The sequence below is a fragment of the Gossypium hirsutum genome, chromosome A02, assembly GCF_007990345.1.
Source record: "Gossypium hirsutum isolate 1008001.06 chromosome A02, Gossypium_hirsutum_v2.1, whole genome shotgun sequence".
Lineage (NCBI taxonomy): Eukaryota > Viridiplantae > Streptophyta > Magnoliopsida > Malvales > Malvaceae > Gossypium > Gossypium hirsutum.
Window position 1 is genome coordinate 45,728,848 of NC_053425.1, and position 12,521 is coordinate 45,741,368.

A 12,521-nucleotide genomic window follows, 5' to 3' on the forward strand; every position below is an offset into this window, starting at 1 on the left:
AGGCTTTTAACAGGATGCTCGTTCGAGCTATAATGTTCGCAACATATGCAGGACTATAATCAATATCCATCGCATTTCATTATTCAAACAGAACTTATTATTTATTGAGCAATATCAGGCATGTGATTAATTTCATACATTAAACATTATACAATTACACAAATACAACATTCAATTCAAACATATTAATACACATAATTAAGTTACACGAACTTACCTCGACACTTGTTCGTATTTAAAAGTCTACTAATCCAACACATTTTTTTCCTCCATCTAGCTTCAAATTTCAGTTAACCGGATCTTTATAAATGAATTTATCATCAATTTATTACAATCCATATTCAATTGCATCCAATTTACATCCTGGAAATATTATCATTTTGCCCCTATACTTTTCATAAATGACAATTTCATCCTTAGGCTCGAAAAATGAAATTCATACAATTTAATCCTTATTCCAAGCCTAATTGATTTTTACATATAACATTTATAGCACATATATTTCATAAAAATCAAAAATTTTCTATAAATTTTTACATCTTTACAATTTAGTCCCTAAATCACAATTTCATGAAAATTCACTTTACAAAAGTTATTTATCTATCAACAACCTTTCATTTTCTACCATAAATTTCAAATTTTCAGCATATTCATCGATGGAAAAACTTTGATACTTTGATAACTTTACAAATTAATCCCCAAAATAGATAGATTAAGCTATTCTGATATCAAAAATATAAAAATTACTAAAATCAAAATAAGAATACTTACCCAATTAAGCCAAGAAAGCTTGCTTGAATAATTTTCTCTTTCCTAGGGTTTTCATGTTTTAATTTGGGGAAGATGATATAAAATGATGATATTTTTCTATTATCATCTTTTAATTCTTTTAGTTTCTAATTTAGTCCTTATTTTTTAAAATTTTTTCCATGGATGATTCATCAAAAATATCTTCTACCTTTTCTTTAATGGTCTAATTATCATATAAGGACCTCTTATTTTGAATTCCATAGCTATTTGATACTTATAGCTACTAGAATTCAACTTTTGCATTTTATGCAATTTGGTCCTTTCCATAATTAAACACATAATCGGTAAAATTTTCTTATCAGATTTTTCATATAACATTCTCATCATAATTCAAACCATGAAATAATATTAAAATAAATTTTCTTTCTAACTTAGATTTGTGGTCCCGAAACCACTGTTCCGATTTCACTAAAAACGGGCTGTTACAAAAAATGGTTACAAATTTTTTACTGCTACTTAGCACTGGCAATAGGTCTGAAGTATATAAAAATATCAAATTTAGATATGTGTACCCTGTCGAAATAAGAAACCATGGCATATATGTTTGGAATAGATTCTATTTTGAGAAAGTTGAAAAAGCACTATCTCGTTGAAAGTTTCTATACATCCACCCTTTCTCAATGCATTTCTTCAGACAAAGACTCCGTTCTTTTCGCTTTTCGAATGGTAAATATTTCTCAGAACATGGAGTGTGAATCAAACACATGTTTGAATTGAAATTGAGACATTGATGCAACTAGAATAGCTATAATTATTATCATAGTCTTTATCATAACTATCATCAATGTCAATATCATCTATTACATTTTTGTTACCTAGGTTTGCATGTTGACAATCACAATCGAAATGGATAGATTCATCCCCTCCATGCCTTGGGTTTTGATTACGATTCATTTTGTATGCTCTTAACTCTTCGGTGATCTTTTCATTTCTTTCATCTACTTGCTTTTGTTCATCCATTTGCTTCTAGTTAACCTTTTTTTGTTCTTTGTATCTCTTTTCTTGGGAGGACACTTGTTTCTCTATAACTCTTATTCTCTCTTGCATGTCTAGATATTGTTGACTACCAGAATTATTATGTTGAGATCTTTGGTCGATTAGCAATGCTCCGATGTGATGTTGGTTCTCAGGGTTATAATACCATAGAAGGTATTAGTAGAATTGTTGGTATGGGTTTTGCTGGTAGGGATTTTGTTGGTTTTGGTTTTGAAAGTTGGTTTGATTTTGTGGGTTTGTGTTTTGGTTGCCATGCAAGTGATTCGGGTTTTAGGTTGTTCTAGTTTGATCTATATTTGCTCCTGTGTTATGACCATTGGGTCTATAACTTGGTCGTTGGTGGGATCAAACTTAGTGTTAGGAGGATCACTAATACCTGGGTTTGTCATATCTGCCCATGCTCACTGCACTAATTGTTAACAAGTGAGGAAGACGATGATGAAATAGAGGAAGGTAAGGTGAAGGTTGGGGGAAGAGATTTATTTGGGGAAGAGTCTGATAGTTGAAGGAGAGGGAATCAACACATGATTTATATGAGTTATTGCATGGCCCTTTTATAGTGGGGGACAAGCGTAGCTACGTGTGTCTTAAGGTCACTAACTGGGGGATAAGCGTAGCTACGTGTCTTAAGGTCACTAACTCAAAAGTCTTATTTGATAGTTTTGGCAATAGCAGTAATGTTAGGTCCTAGGATAAGATATTTTAAGATGACTGGTAATTAATTACTCTGGGCCTCCATGTGGTCCTCATATAATCTCAGCAGAGATGCTCAACTCCAAAGTTCACCAAGTTGAGGTTCGCAAACTAACCCAAGGTTCGTCATATCGTTAATTTCATTGAGAGATACATATCAAGCTCTTTATGGGTACGTTGTGAGGTTCACAAGATACATTGTGATGTCTGCGAGGTCTATTACATAAGGTATAACAAATTCATAACAGTTTAATATTTGGTTCTATACCACCCATCCAACCAAACAACCAATTTAATCTGATTCTAACATTACTACCTGAAATAGATACGTGAATGAATGATTTAAGTATAAACTGAGTATGGACCATTGTTTCACTTGCCTGAAAATGCAACTTTATAATTGTGTTTAAGATGTTAAATATCTTTATCATATCATATCATATATTAGTCATTATTTTGGTATTGTATTGTATCCAAAATTGTTGGGTCGTTAGCCCATCTATTAGGTAAAGATTGCAGATGAACAGATGAATTACCAGAGACAAAATATTCACAATGTTGATACAAAGTCATAGTCCCTGATATAGCAAAACACTACACTCCTGTTACATTGAGATTTTTTTTCAAGCTAAATGCTAATCAAAGAATGTGTATCTCTACCAACCACACCCCAGTTTACCCAGACAGCAAAGTAATGAATATTGTCATACTGCTACTAACAAGTATCAAAACCCAACCTTGGCTCGTCTGGTATACCTTTTCCGACCGGTCGGTGGCTCCCAAAAACATCGTGACTCGGCTCGAAACTAACTTCAGAATGGCAATACAAACAAAGAAAAGACTTACTGCTAATACAGCAAGTTTTTTTGTCTCCAAACTTGTTTGATCTTGTACAACCTTTTCAACATCTAATCTGTTTCGCCACAAAACAGAAGTGAATCATGTCAGATATACGTTGCATGCATGCAAATATGTATGTATGTATGATGTATGTATAGATTTCTAACCTTAACATGCTGTTTTCTCTAACCAATGTACTTATACTAGAAGAAACCACAGTTTTCCATGATTCAAGGTCTGCAAATTCTCTTTCCTGAAAGGGATAAGGCAAAAGATGTAACCTTTTTATTCATTAAGGAAACCTATGATGGTAAAGAAGAAACAGAATTTTTACAGTACCATTGCTTCTTTCCAATGCATGAGATCTTTTATTTCTGTTTTGCTTTTCTCCAAAAGTAGAGAAATTCTTGATAACTCGGAATTGATCTCCGGTAAAGCATCGCCTTCTCTTCGGTTTAATTCTTTGATATACTCTTCCAAAATAGATAAGTTCAAATCAAGAGACCTCACTTTCTGCATCAATATCTTTAAGACAGTGTCACTAGGTATTCTACCAACAGGTAGTTGTTTAATTTCGGTTAAAGGATCGGGAATCCTTCGTGTGGTAACTGGATTCTTCGTTGCAGTCTCATTGAGCTTTTGAACATCCTCGGCATTGTCTATCCTGGAAGCAGCAGTTTGAGCCTCGTCATTTCTTTTACCGTCATAGGAACTCACATCTGGTTTTACAGAAGGCCCTGTTGAATTAGAATCTGTTGATTTCGTGACATGTTGTTCGGAGGGAACAAATAGATCTTCGAGCATCCTCTCGATTACATCGACACCATATACCTCTACAACACTCAGCGTGCAGTAAAAATCCGAACCGTAATGACTTAGTAGATTTAACTTCAGATACCTCAACCATTTTGGTTCTGATAGTGTAAAGGTCTGAATTTGCTTCACATTAGCAGCAACAAACTTTCCTAATGGAGACCATGTATCGGTTGGATAATTCAAACTACCATACAACTCGAATTCCTTGAAATTCGAAGAATGGTGTTCGAAATTAGCGATTTTAACAGCATCAACCAATGTCTCCTCTGCTAACTCAATCACAACATACTTTCCTTCCACGGTACAAGGATTTCTTAGATATTGATCATGATCTTTTCCCAATATGTTGTTTGCACCTTTTGCTTCCTTGTTATGTGCAACCACTTTAGCACCTTTCAATGTAGATGCATAATTGTACTCAGAACCGTCGGATTCAAGACGATGAGTGATCTTAAACGTACCCGGAGGATCACCCTCTTTCGCTTGCCTTGTTATATTCCGGAATTCATCGAATTTGAGATAAGCTGAAGAGCTTTTCAGATTAGGTTGTTCCATTTCTCTTCTTACATTATGCTCCTCTTGTTCAACTATGTCGCAACAAAAAGCAGTGTAACCCAAAACTTTGAGAATCACTTCATCAAGCCTGCTTGTTTTGCAGAAAGAGTATTCATACTTCACAAACTTCTGATAAGTGGAGTTATTATAACTCACTGACTTGTTAAGCTCTAACAACATTCGATTCGTACAATTATCTTCTCTATTTGCATCATTACAAAGCTTTTCATTATGACCAACACTAGAAGAACATGCTGTTTGGTTCTCAGGACGTGAATTTCCTGAACAAGACACAGCTATATTTATAAATGAAATCTTGAATAAACATCTAAAGACATTTAAGAACTAAATTTATAATTATGTTTTTTGTTTTTTTACCTCCATTTTCATGGCTATGACCAAGTCGAAAGTAGAACAAGAAGATGAGACACCAAAGGGAGATAATAACAGACAAGGAGAGCTCATAGATACTCTTTCCATTGATCAAATTGTTCTTGTCGTTGTTATTGCTGTTTTTGTTGTTCTTGGTCTTGATGGTAGTGTCTCTGTTGGGTTTGACAGACTCGTTCCTGCCATTATTGCAGTCGTTTCGACATGTCACGTACACGATGGAATGCCCATTTCTTGGTTTCTTCATGTCTCATCCGTACAAAGGAAAACTAGACGATTGAGAGAGATGATAATAATAATAATAATAATAATAATAATAAGAGAGAAAAAATGGGTTTTTTTCTTCTTCTTCTTCTTTGCTTTTTGAGATTAAGAAATGAAGGGAAAAGGAAAGATCTTTCCTTTTTGTTTTTGTTTTTCCCTGAGAAATTGGAGCAACGGTTAGCTTTTGGCTTCTTGTGGAGAGAACAAGAAAAGTGGAAAAAGAAAATTTTAAAGGATGGGAGAAGAGGAGAGAGAGAAGGAGATTTTCCATTTCTTTTTTTTTTTTGTGGGGTTAATTTATTTTATGGAATCCAGATATTGCGGCAACTAAATTTCTACCGTCAAAGCTGAAAACGCACAGCCTCTTTCACTTCACTTTACCATGCATTTTAGCAATCAACAAATAAAAGGTAAAACTACCATAGCAGTCCTTGTATTGTATTTAATATTATGTTTTAGTCCTTATACTGAAAGAATGGGTAAACTAACCCTCCTACTTAAGGTGAATGAGTAAAATAGTACCCGTTAAATTATTCTGTTAAATGGCTATTTTGTTGTTTTGTATACATAATATAATAATAAATTTAGTTCTTTTACCTTTACACTTTTATTCAATTTTTTTTAGTAAATTCACCATCAACTCTTTATAGTTTATATTAATTTTTATATGTCACATTAATAAATAATTTAAAATTATTTAAAAATTAAAAATTAAAAATTATAATTCTAAAAATTATGAAAAAACTCTTCAAATTTTTAAAAGGTTAAAGGGATAAAAAAAACTTTTCTAAAAAAATTGAAAAATCAATTAAGTCATAAAAAAATACACTCAATTGAGTCCTGAATTATTCAAAAAAATAATCTGAGCCCTTCCATCAACCGAAATTATCGCTAAACGATTTGAACATGAATAAATATTAGAATTGATATGTGGCATGCTACATGAATAAGTACATTGACCATGCATGTTAGCATATATTTAAAAAATTATAAAAATAAAATAATTATTAAAAATATAAAATAATGCATTTCTTAAAAAATTAAATATTATAAAAGATTATAATAAAAAAAATAAAGTAATCCCATACTAATCTGGGACTATCTCAGAAGAAGATACTTAAGTATCTGTGTAAGCAGGTAAATTTATTTGGCAAGTATGTTGGTTAACCATTTGTGTATGCAGGTAAATCGTTGATATTTTTTTAAAAATACTAACTTAATTTATTTGATAAAAAAATATATTCGAAAAGAATTAACTTTTTTTTATATTAAAAAATATTATTTGAATTTAAAATTTTCGCCTCTATTAAAATAAAATTCTAGATCCATCTCTATTAAGTATGTTGGTTAAGAGATAGTTGAAAAGTAAAACAGATCAGTAAAAGTAGACGGGAAATTAGAAAGGGTGGCAACAAACAAATTTATTAGAAAGTAGCATGAGAATTTAATAGTTCTATGGTAGTACAGTAATATTTATTCTAGAATTATAAATCTTAAATTTCCGAATAAAAATAGCAAAATATACATAAACGATATGAAAAGAAGAAGATTACAAACGTAAGAGTAAAGCTTTTATCAATCAACTCAATTCAACAAGAATTTAACCTATCTTTGATTCTGCTGTAGCATTTTAATGCAATCTAAAGTATATAACAAAAATGGGTATTTTACTAAAAAGACCCATTTCCAATATTATTTACAGGAATAGGCCATTTAAAAGATTATTTACCGGAATGGGCCAAAAAATCCAAAACGTGTCTACATGGAAGTGTTCTAAGGGGAAAACACAGAAAAGTGCCTTGTCAATGGTGCGCTTTTGCCATGTCAGCAAAAAGCGCGCTGACGTGGGAGCACTTTTACTGACATGACAAAAGCGAGTTGACGTGAACACGCTTTAACTTGTGTTTTTTCTAGGGTTTTTGGGTTACTTGTATGTTATGGCTTAGGGTTTATGGGTTTAGGGTTATGGTTTAGAGTTAATGTTTTTGAAAAAAAAAAATTAGGGTTTAGGGTTTTAAAAAAATAAATTAGGGTTTAGGGTTTTTTAAATTGGAAAGTATCGTTTCGGAATAAATAAATTTGGGGTTTAGGGTTATGAAAAATAAATTTGACGTGATATGTTTTGAAAAAATTATTTTGACGAGATGGATTTGTTTGTACAGTCAGTAAATGTACAAAAAAAGCTTCCAGCTGGACACTTTTTTCATACAGTTGATTCTGAAAAAATTATTTTGAAAAGAAAATTCTGAAAAAATATCTCAGGATTCATGGGAAATCTAATAGTTGGGGATGAAAAACGTTTCAAGCAGGATGCACTGTCAGCAAAAGTACTGAAAAAAACTCCTAGCTGGACTTTTTTTTGTACAGTTGATTCTGGAAAAATAATTTTGAGACATATTACGAATATAATATTATGACACCCAATCTACCGACTGATATAAAAAAATTATAAAAAAATTGTAACACCCCTAATCCGTAACCGTCGCCAGAATAGGTTAAAAGGCATTACCGAACTTGTAATGTAATGGCCTAAATTCAAAGTTATCGGAACAGTGGTTTCGTAATCACAAATCCGATTTAAAGAGAAATTTATTTCAATATTTTTGCATGAAAATTGATATGATAGGAAAGTCGTATGAAAATATTGATAGAAAAAAAATTTACCGATTTAGTGGTTAGTTAAAAAGAGAAATTATTGAAGAAATTGGGTAAAAACAAGGTATCGGGACCTCTATCTTGTAAAACCGAGTCAAAAATAATTTTAAAAATATTTATGAAATGTTAGTAATGTGGTATTAAAATTTCGATAGGAAATTTTAATGTTTGGGTAGTCAATTAAATGAAAAAGACTAAATTGTAATAGGTGTAAAAGTTGCTAGAATGATTAAATAGCTAAGAGTCTAATGAGAAAGGATTTGAAAGGCAATTAAACCCAAAATTTATTATGGCTGGACGGCAAGGGCATGAAATCAGCAGGAAAATTGATAAATTAAGGGAAAAATTGGAATATTGCAAAATTAACTAAATAAAGCTAGGACTAAATAGGAAATATCTAGATTTCTCTTCATTTCTCTTCAATTCCAGCATCTAAAAACGCCATAGGAGGGTTCTCTAAGCTGGTATTCCATAATTTTTGCACCAAGTGAGTTAATCCTTGCCTTTTTCTTGTAATTTGTGTGTTTCTAAGACTTTTACAACTAGGTCCTACTATTAAATTCATTAGTTTTTGATTTCATGGATGAAATTGAAAGTCACCATGGTTGAGTGCTGTAATTTTATGATGAAATAGAATGAAATTAAAACTTTAATTGTTTATGAGATGATTTTATTAGGTAATTTCAATAGAAATTGATTTTTAGGACCTAATTGTGAAAATGCTTGGAATTAAAGTCTGTTGCTGAAATTATGATTCTTAAAGGTTGTAAACTAGTTTAAGGTGATAGAATAAAATGTTAATTGAGAAAAATCAGCTCAATTGAAAGGCTAATTGAGTAGGGACGAAATTATCATTTATTAAAAGCTTAGGGGGAAAATGGTAATAAACAGCTTGCACAAAAACAGTTTGGACAGCAGCAGTAGACTAAATTTGAAAAATCACCATAAATTTTAGAAATTGAATTAGAAGATGAACAAAATATAGACTTAAAGCTTATTGAGTCTAGTTTCTCATAGAAGAAATAGTGTAAGCAATGGATTTGTAAATTTTGAGATATTATGAATTTTGTGAGACAATGTCAGAATGAATTCGGGTTCCCCTGTTCTGACTTTGAAAAATCATAAAAAATTGAAGAAAAACAATTATGGGCTTAAATTTATACGTATAGAATCCTTAATGAGTCTATTTTTAAGAGAAATGAACAAGAACATCATTTGAATTCTTTATGAAGATATAATTAATTTTTAGTGAAGAAGGGTCAGAACTGTCGACAGCAGAACAGGGGTGACTTTAAAGAATAAACTGTACTGATTGGCTAAACCAAAAATTCTGAAAATTTTATGGTAAGAAGATATGTGAGTCTAGTTTCAGGGAAAATTATCAGATCCTAATTTGGAGTTCTGTATCTCAAGATGAAAATAATTTAGTGACTATGACTCAAGTAGACAACTTTGAATAAACTATAAATAATAATAGTTGAATTATAGAGAATGTTGCATATGAACATGAAATGTATTAAATTGATAATTAAATTTATTTATTTAGATCCAGAAGATTCAAATACGAAGCTAGATCGAGGAAAGGAAAAAGTTTGGGATTAGTAGATTTTTTTTTTGTTTACAAACAAGTATCAAGGTAAGTTCATGTAACTTGAATTATATTCTTAAATGCTTAAAATTGTATGTTATTGATGTGTATATGATTTGAATGTTCATTGTATGAAAATTAATGAAGCATTGATATATTTGATAAAATGGGAAGAAATCCCGGTTGAATGAAAGGAAAATTCGATGGATCTTTGAAAAGGAATTGACGGTAAAAAGGATCTAGCCCGGACGGGTGATCCTATCTTGATATAGCCCTCCCGAAGAATATGTGTAAAATGGATTTAGCCCAGATGGGTAATCTGAATTAGGGTCTGAATTTAGCCTGGATTGGTAATTTAGATCCAAGCTCATTAGAGTAATTGTCGTTGCAGGGGATTTAGCCTGGACTGGTAATCCCGCTGCAAGGTTGAGGTTCGCGGGAGTGTGCTCTCTGAAATGGAAATTTGCGCACATGAATATGAATTGACGGACCCGGAATTGTACACTAAAAGTGTACCTCTGAAAAATCCATCGAAATTCCGATAAATTCAATGGGATAAATATGGAAAAATAACAAGGAAATGGAAATTATGATATTGGTGAGCTCACCAATCATGGTATATATTATTGGTACATAGAAATTATTGTACTAACTTGAATGTTGAGTTTGTGTATGTTAGGGTAATAATGCATTGAATGGATATAGGAATGTTTATTGTATTGTATTGAAAATATTAGGTAAGTATAATTCTTGTTACATGAGCTTACTAAGCACGAAGTGCTTACCCCGTTTCCTTTTTCCCTGTTTTGTAGTGTTAAGAGCTCGGAGGTCGGATTTAGTCGGATACACATCACACTATCAATCTCAGGATTTCGGTATATAAAGAAACTTTATTTTGGAAATCAATGGCATGTAGCTAATAAAGTAAATGTTAACGTGAAATGAATGTAAAGTTAGCCATTAGTATGGTTAACAAACCTGGTTTTGGGTATGTGATGACGTTATTTTATAAATATGCATGAATTTATCTTGAAAATATGTTGAATTGGATTGGTTGATATGGATTGTTTTTGGTTTGTAATTTCAGGGAAGGTTAGATATCTATAAAGGGTTTATATTAAGTTAAAAAAAAATTTAATTCGTAAACTCCGGTAATACTTCGTACCCTATTCCGACAATGAATACGGGTAGGGGTATTACATGTAACTCAATTTAGTTCAATCATATATCCAATAACATCTTATAACAGTCAATATCATTCATTCACATTCAATATGTACTTAAATCAAACATACAAAGCATTAATCATGCATTCGGGACTAAATCGTAACATATTAAAATTTTGGAAACTTAGAAAAATTTCGACTTTTCAATTTTGAGACATATTACCAATATAATATTATGAAACCCGATCTATTGACTAATATAAAAAAATTATAAAAAAAATTGTAACACCCCTAACCCATAACCGTCACCGGAATAGGTTAAGAGGCATTACCGGACTTGTAACTCAATTCAGTACGATCATATATCCAATAACATCTTATAACAGCCAATATCATTCATTCACATTCAATATATACTTAAATCAAACATACAAAGCATTAATCATGCATTCGGGACTAAATCGTAACATATTAAAATTTTGGAAACTTAGAAAAATTGTGACTTTTCAAATGTCGCACGCCCGTGTGAATAGGCCGTGTGCCTCACAGGGCTAGTAGACACGCCCGTGTCTTAGACCGTGTGAAAACAGTGTATATATACTGACTTGTGTCACACGGCCAAAGACACGCCCGTGTGCCAGGCCGTGCGAAAACTATTGGTATATTGACTTATCAACACGGCAAAGTCACACGCCCGTGTGATAGGCCGTGTGCCATTTAGGGGGTATACTGACTTGTACCATACGGTCGGTCACACGTGTAACATCCCGAAATAAGGCTTAGGCAGAATAGTAGTTTCGGGACCACAAATACGATGTTAAAATAATTATTTCATGATCATAATGACGTCTAGGATATGAAAATATGCATGTGTTAAAGTTTCATAAAGAAATTCTATGTGTAAGGTGTCCAATTGGAAATTAAGGATCAAATTGAATAAATTGCAAAACTTGGGTTCTAGAAGCAATTTGTATGAAATTGCTTTGGAATGTTAATTAGAGGTCCTTAAAGAGTAATTTGCCTAATTTCTAAGTTTTGGTCAAAAATAGGCATGCATGGAAAATTTGGAAAGGTTAATAAGGAAGGGTATTTGGGTCATTTGGTTAATTAATGAAATAAAAAGGGAAAATCAAGCAAAAATTCACTCATTTTCTTCTCCATGCTGCTGAATTTAAAGGAGTCTCCATAGCTAGGGTTTTCCAACATTTCAAGCTCAATAGTAAGTGTTCCCTAGCCCCTTTTTTAATGTTCTTCGTATTTTTGAAACCCTCGTAACATGCTCTATCCATTTCTACCCATATTTCAAGCTAGGTTTCATGTTAGAAAGTTGACCCATGCATGAGATGGTTGTTCTTTGATGATTTATTGAGGGTTATGAAAGTTAGATGTTATATAAACATCTTTTGCTAGGTGATTTTTCATGAAAACACCAAAAAAAGAGCTAATTGAAAAAGGTATAAAATGTGGGGTAGAAATGTGAAATGGAAGAAAATGTGTGCTGCTATAGGCAAGAAAAACATTCGGCTAGGCTTGGGTAACTTAGAAATTTCATGCATTTCATTATACGAGCCTTAGCACTAAATTGTAAAAGTGTGAAAGGTTAGGGGCAAATTGGTCATTTTGCCTGGGGGTGAGTCTTAAGCCGAAAGTGAACAATGTGAGGTATTAATAATCTATTTTTACTGATATAGACCCCGAGGAACCAATTCCAGAGGTCGACCGTGGAAAACTAAAGGTTTCGGAATAAC

General features: G+C 32.2%; 1 protein-coding gene across 1 annotated transcript; it reads right to left on the minus strand.

The window, feature by feature from the left end:
• Positions 1-2,969: 2,969 nt before the first annotated feature.
• LOC107951173 (SUN domain-containing protein 5) lies at positions 2,970-5,594 on the minus strand. The gene is made up of 4 exons (XM_016886116.2): positions 5,089-5,594; positions 3,679-4,991; positions 3,507-3,592; positions 2,970-3,412 (listed from the first exon to the last, which is right to left on the minus strand). The coding sequence occupies exons 1-4, from the start codon at positions 5,345-5,347 to the stop codon at positions 3,175-3,177; spliced, it is 1,896 nt and encodes a 631-aa protein (XP_016741605.1). The 5' UTR covers positions 5,348-5,594; the 3' UTR covers positions 2,970-3,174.
• Between the last annotated feature and the right edge of the window lie 6,927 nt (positions 5,595-12,521).